General features: G+C 35.4%; 2 protein-coding genes across 3 annotated transcripts; one reads left to right on the top strand and one right to left on the bottom strand.

Annotated features, from left to right (window-relative positions):
• The first annotated feature begins 184 nt into the window (after positions 1 to 184).
• On the top strand, positions 185 to 12,544 carry LOC115440621 (cytochrome P450 4C1). Its single transcript, XM_030165010.2, has 9 exons — positions 185 to 385; positions 4,712 to 4,821; positions 5,587 to 5,677; positions 6,085 to 6,270; positions 6,875 to 7,254; positions 8,593 to 8,661; positions 9,580 to 9,748; positions 10,889 to 11,068; positions 12,149 to 12,544. Exons 1-9 carry the CDS (start codon positions 232 to 234, stop codon positions 12,310 to 12,312), a joined length of 1,503 nt encoding a protein of 500 aa, XP_030020870.1. The 5' UTR covers positions 185 to 231; the 3' UTR covers positions 12,313 to 12,544.
• Positions 12,545 to 15,079: 2,535 nt separating this feature from the next.
• Positions 15,080 to 19,233, bottom strand: LOC115440618 (neuromedin-U receptor 1). Of its 2 annotated transcripts, none has more exons than XM_037442549.1 (4): positions 18,317 to 19,233; positions 16,288 to 16,385; positions 15,534 to 15,641; positions 15,080 to 15,204 (listed from the first exon to the last, which is right to left on the bottom strand). In XM_037442549.1, exons 1-4 carry the CDS (start codon positions 19,065 to 19,067, stop codon positions 15,112 to 15,114), a joined length of 1,050 nt encoding a protein of 349 aa, XP_037298446.1. In that variant the 5' UTR covers positions 19,068 to 19,233; the 3' UTR covers positions 15,080 to 15,111. The 2 variants fall into 2 exon arrangements, with proteins under 2 accessions (XP_037298446.1, XP_030020867.1); XM_030165007.2 differs by having other exon boundaries at positions 16,288 to 16,388; positions 18,317 to 19,225.
• Between the last annotated feature and the right edge of the window lie 2,985 nt (positions 19,234 to 22,218).

Below are 22,218 nucleotides of genomic sequence, written 5' to 3' on the forward strand. Positions count from 1 at the left end.
ATGACGTTTCTACTGTTTATGGGCGATCGTATCGCTTACCAACAGGCAACAATAAAAAAATATATAAGAGAAGTTCTTTAATAAAAAAAATGGTTTATATAAAGCGGCTATGTTGCTTATCCTTATCATTATAAATATATTATCATCTATAGTAATACACTCAGACTAAGCATTAAAGAAACTCATGTTATATTTCAGTAGTTTGACGCTGGCCGTCTTAAGCAGTTCGCAATGTTTTCGTTCGTTTTAATAGTCTTGTTCATTTCTGTGATAATATTTGGTCTATATATAAGGTACAGTCATGCTGGGCGGTTAATGGCCAAAATCCCTGGACCTAAAGGATTCTTTATCATCGGAAATACTTTGGCTATTGTCAGGGAACGAGGTACGTTATTACATCATTTATTTATGTGTTTATTATATAAATGAATATGACCTTAATATGGTAATGAATTCTTATTTCCATTAAGCGTTGACGTAAAAATTAAATGCGGAAAATTATTATGTATTAGCATCTAATATTCGTGACAACATTGTCTATGGAACAATTAGCGATATTGCTCATGTCGCTTTACGGTTGAAGATTGCATTCCTGTTTTGCGGTGCAATGTGTCAAGCACTAATATTTTTTTTTTAAATAGGTATATAGATGTAAGTCATTTATAATATATGTATAATAATGATATTAGCCAGTACCGAATTAAACTAGCGCAGGGCGCGTAACAAATTCCACGGAAGGGCCTTTGATTATCTTGAAAAAATTAAGCGATCACTTTTTGGGACTTCGAGTAAATTCATGATAACACTTCTGAGGGACGGAGTGTTCTTTTCTGGATACACTTTGCCTATTGACATTCTTGCTAGCCGTTAGTTTGACACTGATATCAGCCCTGTATTATGTACTGTGCACTGCTGACGGCGGACCTCCTCTTTTAACGAGAGAGATTAGTCTTAGTCCAGCACGCTGGCCTAGTGCGGATTGGGAGACTGCACATACCTTAGAAATTCTTATGAAGAACTATATAGTTTTTTTATAGTAAATTATCACTATACTCCGTGAACTGGAGTACATACAAGTTTTCGAGTGCGTTTTTGATTTTTTGTGAAGAGAAATGGGCACTAATAAGACACAGAGGTGATGTAAGCGACAGAATATGAACCTGGAGTAAAAAAATATTATGGTAAATAAATAATTGGAATATGTCAGACGTGATATTTTACCACTATGGATTATTGGACTACATACTATTTTGGTTATTTTGGGTAATACCGGAACATAGGGTTATCCCGTTGTTTCAAGATTACTGATAAACTGTTACTACTAATACTGGCAAACAAATGTTGTACATTAAAAGCGCTTCAGTCTTGTCTGTATTGGGACATGTTGAATTTACCATCATATAACAACAGGATTACCAGGTGATCCAGTATTATCCCAACGTATGGTACAAACAAGCACTATTTCCTTCATATTTTTTTTATTCTAATCATATTAACTTTTAATAATCTTCAAAGAAGGCCTTTTTAGGCGTCAAATATATTTAAAGTAAGATACACAATTCGCGGCGCGCATAATCAATTTTATATATCCATTTTTTTCTAGCACATTTTAATAAATTTAGATTAGCAAGCATTATTCAGTTAAAATTTTTATTAATACAATAGAAAAACTCGCAGTTCTTTATAATTTATTTTCCCACATTTTTATGTTCATATAATTATCATGCTTTAAGGATATATTTGGAGAAAAAAAGTGATGGAACAGCTAGTATTCAATAAAATTTATTAAATTTATTGACGCGCAGAGCAATAAATTTCTGCGGTGTTTTGTTATTAAAAATATAGTAGGCATGTTTATAATGAATGATTCAATCACCTTGACTCGGTAATCGCGGAATGACATGTAAGTGTGACATAGCAAAGTCAGTCTTAATATTTATTAATGACTAGCTTTTGCTCGCGGCTTCGCCCGCGTGAAGGAGTTTTCCGGGATAATTTATTTTTCCGACTTACTTGATATGTATCGTTATTATGACCAAAGTACACAACATCATTATAAATTGTAGCTTATATGTTATTCTTATATATAATCAATATTACTGTAGAGTTTCATCCAAATCCGTGCAGTAGTTTTTTCGTGAAAGAGGAACAAACATACATTCGTCCTCACAAACTTTCGCATTTATAATATTAGTAGGATAATATCAGCCCTGTCTGTACACATATTATATACTGTATTACAGCTAGCTACGGCCTCCTTTACTACTGAGAGGGTTTAGTCGACTACGCTGGCCTAGTCCGGATTGGTAGACTTCACATACCCTTAGAAATCTTACACAGAACTTCCCAGGTAGGCAGGTTTTCTCACGACGTTTTCTTTCACTGTTAAAACAAGCGGTAATTCATAAAGAATATATCTTTAAAAAAGTCTGGGGTGCGTGCCCTTGGGTTTTGAACCTGCGGACATTCGTTTCAGTAGTTCATTTCACTCCGAACTAGGCTATTGCCGTTTAGTATCATAGTCGTTATTTTTGTGTCGAATACATTCAAATTGAAGAGTTTTTATATTTAAACCAGTTACAAATTATAAATTAATTAATTAAATTGTAGTATTTTAATATTTCGTAAACAAAAGGGAGTAAGTATAATATTATTATTATTGAAGCAAAAGGACAAGAACGGTCCTGTAATATCTACGTTACATGTTCATCATCATCATCTCAGCCACAGGAAGTCCACTGCTGAACATAGGCCTCCCCCAAGGATCTCCACGTCGACCTGTTGGAAGCGGCCTGCATCCAGCGACTTCCTGCGACCTTAGCCAGGTCGTCCGTCCACCTTGTAGGACTTGAGGTTACATGTTATCATAATATATTTATGTAATAATAATCACGCATTCCTTTGCGACATAAAATGAGCAACGAGGGGTTTGATATAACACGGAAGTAGTAACGTGACCTTTTGATCGCACTCTTGAATTTTTAACCGACTACAAAAAAGAGGCGAGGTTATCAATTCGACATGTTAATATTACTTATGTCTTGGTTACCAATTTGGGAGTCCTTGGCTAATTAAAATTGCTAGCTAAGCTAAAATACGTGAACAAATATACAAAAACATGTTTAATTTTAATAAGGCTCCCAGTCCAAAATTGTCGATATCTGTGGCTCGACGTTATCGATCGGCGATATCGACAATAATAATGACATCAATAGTTCTTTAAGTCGACAATGCACGGCCGGCTCAATTTTGTCATAACGCCATTTTGAATAAATGATCCTAATAACTTTTTCGATCTAACGCGAAATAGACAACCAGAACTAAGTTTTTTTGACACGCTTACAAATTATATATTTTTATTGAATCATACTCGGAGTCGGATTGAATATTAAGATTGGGAAAATTTATTGAAAACGGCTGGTAGAAGAGAAAAAAGCGATCAGTATGAAGCGACAAACTGTTGTGAATTATGATTTTAAATATAATATATTGAATGTCAGCCTTCTGAGCCTTTACATTTAGAAGATGAAAATGTAATTTGTAAGACATTCAAAATCATTCTCGCTAGTAATTAGTCAAAACAATGACTTAATAAATTTTATAATCTTATCTGGAAACTGAACATTGTATCAGAATGTGGGAAAATTGTATTGTAATCATGAATTTGTTTTTCTAATTTTATTTGTCTAGTAATTGATAAAAAGAGTTAATTATAGCTTACAGAAAATAAAATTTTAAATGTGTTGTCTTTGTATTATGTAGCTAGAGCAATAATTGCTAATGTTTGAATTGATCGTTAGAACTTTTGGGTAAAACACAAAATGTTATTGTTTAGCATATAATAATAATATCAATGTACCTACTGTTCTACTGCTGGGCACGGGCCTCCTCTACTACTGAGAGGGATAAGGCCTTAGTCTACCACGCTTGCCTAGTGTGAATTGGTAGACTTCATAGACCTACTAAATTCGTATAGAGAACTTCTCAGGTTGCAGATTTCTTCTGATGTTTTCCTTCATCGTTAAGGCAAGTGATAATTCACAAAGATTGCTTATAGTTTTAGTGCAATTGTAGGACTTGTTTCGGCGCAGAATTTTGCTTGCGGGCAATTGTAGGCGAACAAATTTCTTGTCTTTAAATTTACTTATTGAAATAAAATCCTCGGTAAAATTGATGAGGGCAGGGTATATATATGCCAGCGTTTCCGTGGGTCAGTTAACATATCAAAAATAAATCAAGAAGATTCTGAAAAAAATACTGATGTCCCAACTTCTATTACTATACTGGTAATGTTTAGCTTATAAATTTCTCGAACTTTCCGAAGCAACAGAGCTCGAAATATTATTTGATGGACCAACTGGAGGCGTCATTCGGTGATAACAAAGTCACTGATGGTGGTTAGGTTCATGTTGAAAATGTTATTACATATACACCCATAATCTAAATAAAATCTGGATTTTATCTATCTTCTACGCAATAGCAGCCTTAACTAAGGCAAGGCTTGTACGACAAATGTTTGCGAAGACTTTTTATCTGATTACCAAAGGTAATTTTTTCTTTGGCCTTGCAAGAGTGTGACCCGTCGAAGTCTGAGGACCTGGACGGCGGCCCCGTTCGCTATACCAATGCCATCAATGCTACCGTATGTCTTATCGCCATTGTAATAACTGTCATATTCCTAGGATTGTTATACAATTATTTATCATTTCAGACGATTTATTCAACTATGGTCGTGAACTATACGCGAAATATGGTAAACTCAGCAAGATCACCGGCTTCCACATCAGAGGGGTCAACGTTTACTCCCCTGAAGATGCCGAAGTAAGTATCCAAAACTTTTTATCGACGAAACCACGTAAACTCTATTTTGGTACCTAGGCGTGATGATCAAATTAAGAGAGCCACGATGGCCATCGTCTATATCCGGCTTCAAAACCGGCTTAAATAAGTCGATTGGTGAGGGATAAATATTATAATTTTAAGGGTGTGTGTAGTCTATCAATCCGCATTAGGCCAGCGTTGTGGACTAAGGCCTAATCCCTCTCAGTAGTAGAGGAGGCCCGTGCCCAGCACTGGGACAGTATGTAATACAGGGCTGATATTATATAAATATATTCTCCCACCAGTCATCATTCTACCAAGACTCCACTCATTATCAGGTTTTTTTTACATTTACATATTTTATTTTACAACCGCATTCGAGAGCATAATATTAACTTAATGACAAGCGACACGACTTCTATAAACAATGCCATTAATTCAGAGAACATGTATATGACATTTGATGATATTTGACTGCGATACTTATTGTGAAAGAAATGATCCTTTAACACTTAACACTAATAAAGTTTTTATATTTCTTAACATGCAGCTTACTGTAAATTAAAACCACGGCAGCTATTGACAGGAACGCTGGCAAAGAGAATTATTATATTTGAACCCTGGGATTACAATATCTTTCTCATTTTTTACCAACGAAAAAACGGAGGAGGTTCTCAATACGACTCGTATCTTTTTTTACGTTAGACCACGCATAGCTGTTGACAGAGTAGACCAATTATGATAATTCTCTTTTTTTATTTGCAGACAATATTGTCCTCACCGCGTTATAATGAAAAACAAATACCGTACATATTTTTAGAGCCGTGGCTCGGTGATGGATTGCTAATTAGTAAGGGTAAGTAGCTTTTAGACATTAAAATAAAACTTTTTTTTTTTATAATTATACATTTTTTTATTTAGCTGTTGTCGGTCCTATCTACGCAGAATGACCTCTCAGTGTCTTGACTTTTAGACTTTATACATATCAATTACAAATATGATTATCAGGGTAGCTCTTAAAAATGGTATAAATCTTTCACAAGTCTTGCCCAGCAATTTTATAAGCGCCAATTTGTGAAGACGTAGTGGTTCACAAATATCTCATATTCTCATTCAAATTATATTTGCTTCGGAAAGATATTTACCGCGTAGAAACGTTAACAAAAGGTTATATAATCAAATAGTAATTATGTATATATATTTCAAGTCAAAGTTTTACCGTCAGAGTAGGTACATACATTTTATCCAATCGTATTTAAATAGGTGAAAAATGGCACGACCGAAGAAAAATGTTGACGCCTGCTTTCCACTTCAACATTCTGAAGAAATTCACAAAAGTATTCTGCGAAGAGACGGAGGAATTCTTAAATTTGGTTAAAGAGGAAACGAAAAAGGACAAAACAGAAATAATGCCGTTGATTATGAAATCAACGATCAGGATTATGTGCGGTAAGGTTTTGAAGCAAAGGGTTTTATAGTTCTGAAGCTTATATAACTAAATTGAATGCAGCATCACCCATAAGTCTAAATTACAAAATAACGTATGTTACTAAACAAAGCTCGTCACCCTAAGATGGTATTTTTTAATGTTGAGTAATAAATATATTTAGTCTTTTAATCCGATACAAAAGAGTCGCCGAACTGCTGCCTAGCTAAGTATATATTTTTTATACTTTGAATGACGAGACGAGTTTGCCGTTCGCCTGATGATAAGCGATACGACCGCCCATAAACAGTAGAAACACCATCCAACACCTTGAATTGCAAATTATTGTTTGGTATTCCACCGCGCTCATCATCATGTTAAGCCATCCTGGGACATGATATGTTAAGTCATATTATATCCAGTTGTTACATTGGCTACTATGCCCTTCAAACCGGAATGCAACAGTGACTACACGCTGCTGCTTGGCGGCAGAAAAAGAAATTCCAGTGGAATCTAACCAGGCGGACTCTCACATATGAGAGATCTACCATCAGTAAAAATAAACCATGTTAAACTGTCGTTACGAAAGACTTCTCATCCAATGATTGTATCTCTTCCATTTTCTAGAAACTTCAATGGGTACCAGCATGGACGAAGACATTCATACAGTATTAAAAAAATATCTGAAAGCGATCCATGTGCTGGGCGAATGCGTCGTCTATAGATTCTCCAGAAGCTGGTTTTATACCAATTTTACATTCTTCTTAAGCAAAGTCGCGGGAATCCAGAGACGTGCAGTCAAAGACCTGCATATTTTCACTAAGCAGATCATCCAAGAGAGAAGAAGGTATAGGAAACAGGGAAAAATAGTTGATATTAACGATGATGATGAAGTATACGGTAAGAAAAGTCGGATGGCAATGCTGGATCTGTTGCTGGAGCAGGAGAAGCTGGGGAATATCGACGAGGACGGAATCCGGGAGGAAGTAGACACATTCATGTTTGAGGTAAAGTAAAGTAACAGAATATTTTCGTTAATCAGACAGTTCGTCATAAAATTATAAACTTAATTTTATAACGTGTCATATACGCGTGGCATAGACTCCACAGCATGCGAAAGAGAGATATAAGATTGTAAGTTCAAGAAATCTCGACCACTTTCTGTCTCTGTCCCTCGACCCTTTCTTTATTTGTCTGAATCATCTGACCTTTTATGCGCTTATCGAACAGGAATATTACATGAGTACTAGTATTCAATTTTCCTAGACTTCTAAGGTAGGTCAACGGAAATCTGAATATTATTATGGAATATTTTCCAGGAATGATTGTTTTCAAGGAGTCGCGTATGGTTGTCTACTTATTTAGGTGTATAAAACAAAACTGATTTTAAAATTATGATATTTCTTTGTGTGAATAAATTGACGGATGCGCTTGATTATTACAAGCATATTTTTTGCGCGCAAACTAAAATAGAGCTTACGATATCCATATTAATTAGTCATTTTAAACCATGGAATTATACAAACTATTAACTGCTTCATTATAACATAACTGCTATATTCATAAAAAAGGATTAATTACTTTAAAAAAAATTACTTATCAACTTTAAAAAGGAAGTATATAGTTAGATTTTTCTTCACATGCCTAAAAATTTGAGCTAAATACAAACTTTTTCTTATACAAATATTATACATAGCTTTTGTCCGCGACTTCGCTCCAATGAAAACAGTTTTTCCGCGATAAATATTTTCATAGATAAAATGTAGCCACAACACTCAGGAGCAGAACCTGTAGCTTCCGATTAGTAAAAAAATCAAAAATCGGTTTACTAGTTCCTGAGATTAGCGCGTTAAAACAAATAACCAAACAAAATCTTTAGCTACATACATAATTCACACTCTTAATAAATTAATGACCCATTCCAAAATTGACAAATTTAGTTTTTTCCCTATTTTTCATTCTATAGGTTTCATTATTTACTTACCTTTAATAACCTCAATTTTATAGCAACTTCAAAAAAAAAAGGTAGCAAACAAAAGTTATTTTTCCGACGACTGCCGCAAATAAACAATTTTGAAATAGGTCACTATTTTATTAGGAGTGCGATATATGAAGTATAGGTATACACAATTATACTTTGTTATTACATTGTCTTCAATATCTTGAGTTGTATTATTGTATATAAATATTTAAGGTATATTGCTATTGATATCGGTCAGCGACTTCTGCGGACTAAAAATAGATATATTACCACGCCCTAATATGTTGTTTAACTGTAATTTTACTAAGTACCGACAACTTCATGATAAAATCGCAATAGTAATGGAGAGTTAATTTGTCCCCAGGGCCATGACACCACCTCCATGCTCCTCACTTTTATGATCATGAGGATCGCTAATGAACAACACGTTCAGGTAAGTTTTCCTATGCATACTATTTAATTTTTATTTAGATATATGGCAGATTTTGACTTGGAATTAGGGGCCGTTCAAATATTACGTATCGCAATTTTTGAAGGTTTTTTATTTATAGTATGTACGCATGTACTATAATTAATATACATTTATAAAGATAAGCATCTTTATTAAAAATAACCTAACATACAATTTTATAATGCCATTCGCTTTTATGGCGGCAAGGCAACAGTGACTATATTCTTTTATCTAACAAAAAGTATCCTTTAACATTTATATTTTAGTTTTGGTCACCATCATTGTTATTTTTAAAATATAAATGTAATAATTAGTAATATTAAGTATACGTAAATATGTTCGCTATGCTTCTTATCTTTCTCTTAACATAGTATATAATGAACATATAATATATCGATCACACTAAAGTCTATATTGATGTGTTTGATGATGTGATTCATCTAATTTATCTTCCTGTATTATATCGGTGTGTTTGCTGTATTTAACCAAGATCCATGGCACCCTTGACAGATATTACAAATGGTGGCCAATTTATAGCCACCTTTTTATATGAAAGACGCCTTGTAGAACTGATTCTCAAGGAGGAAGATTTATCTATTCATCATTATGGGGATCGTTTATGGAATTTGTTGTGTTCCAATTCTTTTATGTTTATATGCATATTAAATATTTTTAAGTTGTCGGTGTCCAATTTAAATTGAGCGTGGTTATTGTTTCTCACTTAGAGGGCAATTTAAACAGGCATCTACCACTACAAAAAGAATATGATGTTCTTTATAAACATAAAAACACGAATTGAAAAGATTGTGTGTGTACAATTTAATAATTATTTTGGATTGTAGTTATCTTTAGAGTCCGTTTTTCTTTTGTTAAATAGTTTTGCATTATATTATTTTGCAGGACTTAATATACGAGGAAATGCAGCGCATTTTCGGCGATTCCCGTCGGAGTCCCACGATGGAGGATTTCAGCGAAATGAAGTACTTAGAATGTTGTATTAAAGAAGCCTTGAGGCTGTACCCGAGCGTGCCTTTCATGTCGCGGATACTTAACGAAGAAGTCACTTTAAGTGAGTAAATATATGTATAATAATATTTCTAACCCGAATTCGACGTACAGCGGCGATAGCCTAGTTGGTTGTGGAACGGACTGTCGAGACGATTGTCCGCAGGTTCAAAACCCAAGGGCACACACCTCTGATTTTTGTAAAAATTATGTTAGTATTCTTTCTACATTATCGCTTGTTTTAACGGTGAAGGAAAACACTGTGAGGAAACCGGCATACCCGAGAAGTTCTCTATAGAAATTTCGAAGATGTGTGAAATCTACCAATCCGCACTAGGCCAGCGTGGTGGACTAAGGCCTAATCCCTCTCAGTAGTAGAGGAGGCCCGTGCCCAACAGTGGGACAGTATATGATACAGGGCTGACATTATTAAATTCGACGTACTGTATAGATCACATGTTAAGAAAACGATAACTTTGAACCAGTAATCTTGTATAGTACATATTAATATATTTATTACGGGCACAGCTAATTACCCTATCCACCTGGTGGTAAGGGAAGTGGATTAGAATATAGATTGACGAGAAATGATTGACCCTTGCCAATCGACACAATTATGCCGACCTTTTAGAAACGGAATATATACAGGCTGATCCCGGAACGCGATACATCTAGGAACGTGGACTGTTAGAGGTTTTACAACTTGTGTACATAGTCGTTGGCCGGGTGTATTAATATACAATGATATGAATATTACCTACTTACCAGTAAATTTGTGGTGAACGGTAAAATATTCTTGCCCTTTCAACTTAGAAAGGAAGAACGCAAAACATCTTTTGCCTAGTTGGGTGATGCACAACAAAATTTACAAACAATTTAGATACCTATGAGGTAGAGAATAAAATACATTTTTTATAGTAAGTCGGGTACCTAGAAACTTTACTCAGATAGTCACCCCTATGTGGGTGGAATATGTCATAACAAAACAGTGGCAATGGGATCTAGATCAACATAATATGCCGAACAGGAATTGGTTAATTTCCTTTCACACTTAGTGTATTGAATTCGAAAATTCAAAGCCAAAGATTTGTAAATCTTTGGGTTGATACATATGGTATGCTAAAACTGATCTCTCTAAACCTATAACGAACTCTCTAACCTAGAAATTCAAACAATAAAAGATGATAAATTTAACTCTTTTTAGGTGGATACAAAGTTCCAGAAGGAACGCAATGCAATATTCACGTATTCGACATCCACCGATTGGAGGAGTACTATCCGGAACCTGAGAAGTTCGTTCCAGAAAGGTTTCTCGCAGAAAATAAGAGCACCCGTCATCCGTTTGCCTACATACCCTTTAGCGCAGGACCGAGAAACTGTATAGGTAAATATTGATTTTTTTTAACGAAATTCTTTAACGCTGCTTGTGGTAACGGTAATTCAGGAGAAAATGTAACGTCACGTAAGATCTTTGCGTTATACCTCTTGCATACGCCTTTCTCTTCCTCTCATTATGTATTTTTTTGAGTCAGCATATTTGCACTCGTTCTATTCATTCCATATATTTACAGCCCACAACGTCACGACGAATATGCAAAAATAAAAAAATATATAATTGTTTTAAAAAACAATTTATGTATTTTTGGATACTACACTATCAAAATGATGCCTTTAAATTGAATTTTTAATACCATTGTTGCAAATTAATATGTGTATATGTTATATGTTTACTTTCGGAGGAAATGACAACTTTTTACATACTACTATGCACTAATGCACTATGCGTAAGCGGCGATAGCCTAGTTGGGTGTGGAACGGACTGCCGAGACGAATGTCCGCAGGTTCAAATCCCAAGGGCACACACCTCTGACTTTTCTAAAATCATGTGTGTATTCTTTGTGAATTTATCGTTCGCTTTAACGGTGAAGGAAAACATCGTGAGGAAACCTGCACATCTGAGAAGTCCCCTGTAGGAATTTCGAAGGTGTGTGAAGTCCACCAATCCGCACTAGGCCAGCGTGGTGGACTAAGGCCTAATCCCTCTCAGTAGTAGAGGAGGCCCGTGCTCAGCAGTGGGCAAGTATATAATACAGAGCTGATATTATTATTATATTATTACTATGCACTATTGAAAATTAGCCCTTAGCAAAAATATTAAACAGTAGAGTTAGTTATAGACCGGATATCAGGACCAGATTTGTGCCTCAAAGGTTATTACAATATACCAATAGGTAATAAGTCGTTGTCTTAATTGAAATGTCCGTGTAATAGAAAAAATAAGATATTATTTACGCAAAATTATTGTATGACAATCTTCTCAACGTCCGCTCTATACAATCTTAGAACTCTGGGCCTTATATTAATCGTAGGTACTAATTGAGAGTAATTTTAGAAAAAAATAATTTAATATAGCAACTCGCATTACATTAAAAAAAATCATACATTCAGAGTATATTTTTTCCAGGTCAGAGATTCGCTATGCTGGAAATAAAGACGATGATGTCGGGACTGATAAGGAGGTTCCACCTGCAGCCGGTGACCAAGCACGAAGACGTCGCATTCTTGAGTGACTTAGTGTTGCGACCGAAATATCCGATCTACGTGCGCTTCCGTGAAAGGAAGATGTAGCAAAAATTTGATTGTATTCGACACGGAGTATTCCTTTACCTTACAATGAAAAAATTTAAAAAAATTGGTCGAGCTACGTATCAAATGACAGACCTGAAACTCCAAAAACCCGATGTTGAACACAAGTACCAATTACGAATTCATTGGAAAGAACTGGACTAATGCGATTTGATTTCTATGTCTAGAAGTTTTTATAACTAAGTTTTTTTTAATAAATCACCACGATTCCTAATATGGTGCTTATTTTTATACTGGCGTGGAAATGTGTCCCTAAGCACCTAATGGTAAGTGCAGTAGGGTCCAAATAGAATGTTAATTGACGAGAGACTATTATCCCTCGCCAGGCGACACAATTATTTCAGTATGTTTGGTGACCGGTTATACACAGGCTGAACCCGGAACGCGATATACTTATGCGGTTTTTGTGAGTCATAATTTTTTCCCGGCATTTCGAAGTCTGCAGCCTTCGTGGTTACAGGACGGACTGAGGTGTTGGTCATCCGAGAAATTCAAAGTTACAATATCTACCCACAGTTTACAATCATACAAAATTTAAAATTTTTAGCTATTGTCGGTTCGATTTGCGACGAATGAGCTCATTGTCTTGAAGTCTTGCAGGCGGTTTTGGGTTCTGATTTAATTGAATGTAGAACAGGATTGGGATCCTGGGGCTTGTGCAAACTTCCAACGATCTCTATTAAAATTCGGATGTGTTTTTTAATTTCAATAGTCATAACAGCGCTATAAAATCCGTAAATATATTTCGATATGAAACATTCGCGTAAACATAAGAAATCATTATCTACAAGTTTTTTGCAATCCAGTATTAAACTTTGGACTTCATTTATTATGTGATTAAGTGTAGCCTATCTATGTTTGTGTACATCTGGTTCCAAATAATCAAAGATTTACAAATACGCTTATGATAACGGTATCTTTTGCGAAACACAAACAGATTTCGGTAAATTTATTCTTCTACATACCCATGACGCCCATGACTAAACACACAATCTTAGCAATACATTTTTTTAAAAACAATCAGGCTTAAAATTTAAACAGCTGTGGCTATATACGACCGTGAAAATATCGCTACTGGATTCAGGGAGAGACATTGTACACAAGATAAAAAAATATATTTATTTAATATCAGACAGTTTATTTACTTTTACTACGAAATGGCGGCAATATGCTACCGCATAGATGGTGTGCTTCCTTTAAATGCTGGTAGTATTTAGCGACCCCTGAACACAAAGTGTACAGCTCGTTATAGTGACTCACGTCAATGGCAGCCCTAATCGACGCTTGGCTCCGAGATCAGCCTGTATAAATCCGGTTTCAAAAGTCCCTTCTTAATGGTGTCGACTGGCGAGAAATAAACTGGTCTGTCAACATTACCCAGACCCCACTGCTCTTACATCAAGTTATTTAAAAAGAACTGTTAAACAAAATCTGCGTTGCCCATCAAAAACGTAAATCATCTTTGAATAGATGTAAAGCAATTCATTAGCCGAATGTTTCAGTAACATAAATATACACATGTTTATAAGAGCGAAAACGCGTTGAGGCGCTGCTGACGGAATGCCCATGTGTGGGGCTTTCACGATGAGCTCTTATATATCGAGGTTTTTTTGATTGCTTTGAATGACGAGACGAGCTTGCCATTCGCTTGATGGTTAGTGCTACGACACCGCACTCGCCATCTTAAGACATGAGATGATAATTCTTATTATGTCCAGTAGTTACACTGGCTAGTAAGCCCTTCAAACCGGAACACAACAGTGACTAAACACTGCTGCTTGGCGGTAGAAATAGATATTGCGGTGGTACCTACCCAGACGGTCTAAACAAAGTATAATTGTGTTCATCTCTTTTCAGTCGAAATTTTATCTGGACGCCACTTACAATGAGAGCAGTGTCTCCATGTACACGGTAATTACGGTATATGTATCGTCAAGGTAAGAAGATTACCTTGACGCGTCATATTTCATTATATTAATTGGATGTCCGGTGATAACCTAGTAAGTAGTAATAGCCTAGTTGAGGTTGAAACGGACTCCCGGATGAATGTCCACAGGTTCAAAACTCAAGGCCACACACCTCTGACTTTTTTAAAATTATGTGTATTCTTTGTGAATTATTACTTGCTTCAACGGTAAAGGTAAACACCGTGAGGAAACCTGCATATCTGAGATATTTTCTATAGGCATTTTGAGGGTGTATGAAGTCTACCAACACGCAAGTCGCAACTCAACTCCCATCCTAGTTCTGTAAAGCTATAACATGTTGTTTTGTCAAAATAGAAACGAAGCAAATAGTTTTGGATATATATAGAAACTTGAACATTGTATAATATTTTTAATAAAGACTAATTTTGAGATAAACCCGCATGTAATACCTTGTTTAAAAAGAAGATAAGTTATTAAAATATAAACTTTATAAAACTAAATTACTATGACAAACCTTATCTATTTTTGACGAATTAAGCCCTACAGTTTCTTCCATGTTACAAATATGCTTATTGAACCGCCTTGCCGCGCTATCTCTTTGTTTAGATTGGCTCTTATTACTAAAATATTTACAACTCATCTTTGAATCAGGCCAACTGAGTGGCAAATTCCAACGAATCAAAAATCTATATTGAGATTTATGTATGGCTTACAACTAAATAGTAAACAATGTTTTATGCGTGGCCATGAACACATCCCAATAGCTGTTTCTTCTATTTTTGACGAGAAATATTTGTTACACCAATAAATATTAAATCGTATATCGTAAATAAATTATATCTCTATTATAATATTATATATCATCGCTTGTAGCACATAGTTTCGCAGATCTGTTGCACGGTCGAATTACTTCCGATTCTCTCTTGATTTTTTTCTTCCAAAATAACTGTAAAGAACAGAATGACCATTATTAACTAAAATATTGCTTAGCCTTATATTCGACATGTTTTGTGTAATTGCCATTACTAGCGTTTGAGCAGAGCTGGTTAAGTACGTACCACGCAGGCGGATACTGAGGAACATTACAAAATCATTGAACGTGACAGTTGTTAAATGAATAGTGTAGTATCCCATGGTTGATAGAATTGCGCTACGTCTTAGATAATAGAAAGATGGCAATAATAATGACAGATACGTGTGATAAATAGGCTGATTTGTCAGTCTGACTGAGTGTTGACCTAGTATGTATGAGTATTCGAAATGTAGAAGACTTACTCGCAATGATCTTCTAAACTTCGTCGACATGAGACTGAATAGCAGTGGGTTCAGTACCGTGCTGAACCAGCTGTTGAATAAGGTGAGATTAAAGCCAATACGCCACCACTGAAACAAAGGTTAATTATTGTGCAGAAGATAAAAAATAGAAATGACCCTTAATCGCTATTAATCATACTTCAGTTGTATATATTGCTAGTACTTGTTCGCGGCTCCACCCGCGTGAAAGAGTTTGTCCCAGATAAAAATCCCGCTATTTCTCGGGTTAAAAGTACCTACCCAGGATCTCCACACTATCTCTATACTAAATTTTATCGAAAACCGTGGCATAGTTTTTGAGTTTATAGTGTTCAAACAGGTAAGACAGGTGTTCTGACGCAGCAGGGAACTTTGTTTGATAATATTTTTTTTAATTTTTTTATGAGCAACAATTCTCTCATTCTTGCGTATCTTTTACCGTTTAAGCAATGCTCGCAAAGGAAGCTCTCAAAAGGAATAAATTTTCCCCGTTTTTACAACATTTTCATTGATACTCTGCTCCAATATATAAAATCATGCTATGACTATTATCATCTTATATAGATTTCTTTGATAAATGGACTAAGTATCCAATACCAAAATATGTTTTAATTTGAACTAGTAGTTTCTGAGATTAGAGCGTTCAAACAAACAAACTCTTCATCTTTATATAATAGTATTTTATATTTGATTGCGAAAATAAAACAAACTTTGATAAAATATATGTAGTACGTACCTTCTCCATGTTGACAATATGCGTGATGTCGTAGATGAACAACGACATTCTTAAAGAGAAGAAGGGCAGCCAGGAGATCAAAAATCCCAGCGTTAAAGCTACTGAAATTGCAAATTTTATTGAAAATTATTATAATATTAAAATACTTAAATCTATATATTCAAAGAAAGGGCAACTGTAATTAAGACGCTATGAAATCGCAGGCTCAAAATCCAAGTTCACGGAACTGACTTTCCAAAATTACGTAAGTATTCCTTGCTAACTATTGCTTGCCGAACAGTGAAGCAAAATGATTTCTTATTCTTACACGAATGTTAGTCTGCAATTAAATTATTTTTCGGATATGTTCGCGGTTATATATTATAATTTTTTCCCGCCGTTTCGAAGACTTTGCAGCCTTCATGATCACTCTTGGGACAGATTGCGGTGTTGGGCGTCCGAAAAGTCAAAGTTACAATATCAATATAAAAGTAACTGCATTTTTAAATAACCAATTCCAACAATAATAAGAGTTAAAACAATAAATCTCATGCCTTCTTAGATGTTTTAGTCATCCATAATCCTGATCAGACCTTAAGTTGTACTGCGTATCGGAAACAGACTCATACTGATAAATATCTAAACGGTGGTTTTGAATAGTGAATCCCAACACCACCTAAAAAAGTTAGTAACCATGGGCAAATCATTGTTCCAGAGAGCCTAAGGAATCTATGACGAGAAACAACTGGTTGCAATATGTCAAGCAAGTACTGCGAGACAACGAGCTCCAAGTTGAACGTGTTTTGATTATATTACCATATGTAAGAGGAGTCACCGACAAGATTGCCTATATCCTAAAGCGTCTTTCCATCAAAACATATTTTAAGCCGCCTACAAGATTAGTAGATTTTTAACTATCTTTTAAGTTACATATACATTTGCAAGAATCGGGCGTATACAAGATAGATTGCAACTGTGGCTTCTTTTATATCGGTCAAATAAAAATGAGTACAAGAGCCCGCGTAAAAGAATACATAGCTGACGTGAAACACTGACGCTCTACGAAGTCTGTAGTACTTAACACTCTCAAGAAAGCTCCAATCATTATCTGCGGCTAGACAAGCCGCAAATCCTTATCAAAGAACACCGATTCCTACCAAGGATGTTTCGCGAGGCTATTCAAATTAAAAAAAACATCCGAATTTCATTAGAGAAGATGGTTAGAGGCTTGCACAAGCCTCGAATCCTGTTCTACATTTAATTATATCGGAACTCAAAAGACCGGCTGCCAGACTTCAAGACCCTGTGAGTTCAATTAATGAGTCAACATCTAAATAAAATTATAATTATAAAATGTAGGTAGACATTGTAACTTTGACTTTTCCGACGACCATCATATCAGTCCCCTGTGACAATGAGAGCTGCAGTCTTTGAAACGTCGGGAGAAAATTTTAATATAAAAAACCACGATAAAATCTGAAAATAGTTTTATTTTAATGAACAACATATCTAAATTGCGATAAGATAAAACTTGCGTAAAAATGTCATATTGTAGAGCCTAGTTTAAATAAAATTGTTAGAATAGTTGTTTAGATAAAACAGTATAGAAAAAAAAATAGTATGTTATATGTGTTAGAAATATTTATACCACATTGGACTGTCAAATTTCGACCACATGACTACCAACATTTTGCTCAATGTGGTTTAAATTGCGCATTACACATTGTTTTAAAACTATAGCAATTCTTAAATTATTCTGAACCTTTGGTAATCTATCAATTAATCCTTTTCGTTAGCATTTCCACTAATGCCCCCTGCCGAATAACAAACATACTATTTAATTACAACTCAACAGCATAATATTTATCGGGATAAATTGAAAGCAATTATATGATGCCCTAACCTTGTATTGCAATTATTAACAATTATCCTAAAACCATTTTAAATTGCTGACCACAATTTTGTTAAATAAAAAACATTTGTCACATTACTCGTTACTGCAGATACTTTATTTAGCTTCGCGATTCAGATTTTTACTTTAAAAACTTACCAATAAGCTTATTAACTTTCCTTCTGTTGTTGCGTTGATTGAAAACATTATCGTGTGGCCGACACTTCTGCGAGGTTCGCAGCTCCCACGCGATCATCGAGTACACAAAAGTCATGATACTCAACGGTAAAATAAACGTGAGCACTGCCATCACACCATTTGTTGTTTTCGCGTATGGCGTCGGTACCATGGTACACAGTGAGTACTTCGACGTAGTTAACAGATCTGATGTCCACAACTCCGGTATGGTCTCCATGATCGCTATGATCCATATCACCACGATTATCTTCGTCACTCTCCGCCACACTGACTTCGTCTTTAAAAGCAAAGGGTAGCAGATCGCTACGTACCTTTCTATAGCTAGCGCTGTTAGAATTAATATACTATTATTCCAAAGAGCTGCTACCACTATAAAATGAGTTTTGCACGCCATCCTTCCTAAATTAAAATGGGGAGGCTTTGTTGAAGGAAGTGTCAGTTCGTTCACTTCTAAGAATATTGCGAAGGAGACTATAAAATCTGATATTGCCAAGTTGAACAGATAAAAGTTTGTAGCTGTGTGCATGCTTCTGTCATAGTAAATAACGAGGCAGGTTATTCCGTTCCCAATGATACTGGCGAAGAATATAAAGTACATCGAAATAATCAGTAGAGCGCGGGCCACCTCCGACTCTTCAGTTATCACCCTCTCAATAAAATCCATCCATATTTTTAATTCAGTTTGGTTATAATTCTCTATTGCGTTAAACATTTTCGCGTACTACGACCCAGTGCGCACTGGCGTCGAGATTCGGCAAACATCACACACGTACTGCTCACCGTTAATTTCCTTGCCATAGTTTACGAGGCGTGTTTGCTGGAAGCATACATTACGTTTCAATCGATAAGCCGTTTAATGTTATGAGTGTGTTTCCGCGGATGTTCCCAAAGTACCTACTAATTGTCTAATAATAGCTAGGTATGTATCTCTGTAAAAAAAAGCGGCGATAGCCTAGTTGGTTGTGGAACGGACTGCCGAAACGAATGTCCGCAGGTTCAAATCCTAATGGCACACACCTCTGACTTTTCTAAAAAAATCATGTGTGTATTCTTTGTGATTTTATCGTTCGCTTTAACGGTGAAGGAAAACATCGTGAGGAAACCTGCACATCTGAGAAGTTCTCTATAGGAATTTCGAATGTGTGTGAAGTCTACCAATCCACGTGGTGGACTAAGGCCTAATCCCTCTCAGTAGTAGAGGAGGCCCGTGCTCAGCAGTGGGCAAGTATATAATACAGGGCTGATATTATTTTTATTATTATTATGTATCTCGTACCGATGTACCCACTACAATGTAAATACCACGTGAAGTGTACGTTGCCTCTTTTACCTCCACGAATTCTTAAAATATACACGCATAACTTGTTTTTAGACTGTTCCACCGGCACATATACAGTTTTTTCTAGCATAGACATTTTTAAACTTCACCCTCAAAGGTTTTAAATTAAAATTACAACAATCGATGACTACGAGCCGAGTTTTACACACATAATAATAAGATTTTGTAATAAAATATAGAACTATATTTACTACTCGACGATATAAATATATAGTAAACTATTTAGTGGTGTAAGCTAATACATGTAAGTTGTGGTTGCCTACTTGAAGAGCACATAATTTAACTAATGTTGTTTGCGTATTTGTTTGTTTTTTTTTTCGCTTGTATTGTTACTGTGCACCATCTACTGGTAATCCGAAACAATAAATAAATAGATGTTAAAGTTCCAAATTAGTAATAAGTAATTAATCTAAAATATTAACTTTTAGGCTCACTGCAGTAGGTCTATTGTATTACTCTATTAATTGTTACATAACACAGTTTGTAAGATAATGGCTATTTGATGCCAAAATAAACTGCGTTAATTTTCAACACAAATATTTCAATCATCGCCTTGGTGAAACACAGAGTACACACTACACACTCCGTGGCTCATTCCCACGATGTCCCAGTCTTGGGATCAATTCATGAGTAGGGCAGTTCATGAACGCACCAGATTTACCTCGCAGGTGTACTACGTACATGATGTTAGGGATTTAATCCAACTGTCGTTTAATATTTCTCATGTCTCCGGTCAGCTTCACGCTCGATTCGTTCTTTGTGCACAGCATCCAAATATTATCTAGTATCTATATTTATACTTTATGTATTATAGTATAAAGCTCAAGAAATTGTTTTTGTTTGAACGCGCTAATCACGGAATTTACTAGTACGAATTGAAAAATTCTTATACTGTTGTATAGCCCCTTTTATCGAGGAATGCTATACGCTATAGAATATAATCACGCTATTACCAATAGGTGCGGAGCATCATTTAGAAATCTTGCAAAAAAGGTGCTTCTGTTGTGTGCGCTGTGTAAATAGTTGCAACAATCATGTATGAAGGAATTTTCCTCTCGAACGTTCTAAAAAGTACATCAAAGTCTCGCGGCCCGCGGCATCTGTCTACCTGTCTGAACGCCTTAATCTAACACTACCGGCGGACTTCGATGAAATTTGGTATGGAGATAACTTCAGTCCTTGGGAAGGACATAGGCTACTTTCTATCCCGGAAAAATAACCGCGAGCAAATGCTATGGTAATGACTAATACATACATAACATCACGCATTTATCCCCGAAGGGGTATGCAGAGGCGCAACTAGGGCACCCACTTTTCGCCAAGTATGTTCCGTCCCATGATGTGATAGGGGGCAAGCCTATCGCCATATCGGGCACAAATTCCAGACTGCGGGCTGATACTGAGCAGAAAAACCCAAATATCACTTTGCCCGACCCGGGATTCGAACCCAGGACTTCAGAGCGCTATTGTACCGGACATGCAATACAACTACGCCACCGAGGCAGTCGAGTCAGTAATGACTAATGGTATTAAAATATATGTGACGCTGCATGCAAAAGGTAATATAAGCATAAGAATTAAGATCGATGTATAGCTATCGCAGTTTTCATTATTATTTATCTATTAGGCGCTACTAAACAGCTTTCCCTACGTATAAAAAAATGGCAGCGCCTACATTTTATATGAACGCAATCTCACACAACCTTCACTCGACATCCAGCGAATTAGCCAATTTAGTAAACAGAACGTACTTAATTAATACAATGGTTTTTATAGACCATAAAAATGTAAGATATATTAGGAGAGAGGGCTCGAACCTCCAGTATATTAGGAATGCCATATTACCTACTATTACGTATTGTGTACTTTTCCAATAATTGTGTTGTTCTGGTTCCAGATTCAATAAGTTAGCACTAATTACCAATGACAAATGATTTAAAAATTCACAAATAAAGAGCTACTAATAATTTTTCATGTTTTATCAAAGCAAATATGCCAAAATTTTATGTTCAAAAAATATAGAAGCCATGTGTCATAGGTAACTCTATACCTAATAAACTAAAAATACTCATAAATATTTTAGAATATAGAAAAAGCCGCTCCAGCAGAGTACTAATATCGCTTACGATGTTCTTTCTGAAAAAAAAATGTTTAAACTTATGATTTAAAAAATCTATTATAAATTTATAAAATTATCAAAATAATATAAAGATAACATAAAAAAAAACAAAAAGTAAATTTTTCGTTACTTTTTGACTAAGTTACACTTTTAAATATACCATAGGTACACGTATAACCCTGATAAATAAACACTAATATGCACAATATTATATTATACATGCGAAATATGAAATTTTGCACGAATACGCATCCAAAGTGCGACTGGCCTATATTTTTCCATAAATATTTTAACAAGACCTCAAAATGGCAATCGTACCGCGTACGCAGTGCTACTACGCTGCCGAGCTAATAAAATTTTATACATAATTAATAAATACATATATCGATTAGATTAGTCTAGTCG

Source organism: Manduca sexta, chromosome 24 (genome assembly GCF_014839805.1).
Source record: "Manduca sexta isolate Smith_Timp_Sample1 chromosome 24, JHU_Msex_v1.0, whole genome shotgun sequence".
In the NCBI taxonomy this organism is placed as follows: Eukaryota; Metazoa; Arthropoda; class Insecta; order Lepidoptera; family Sphingidae; genus Manduca; species Manduca sexta.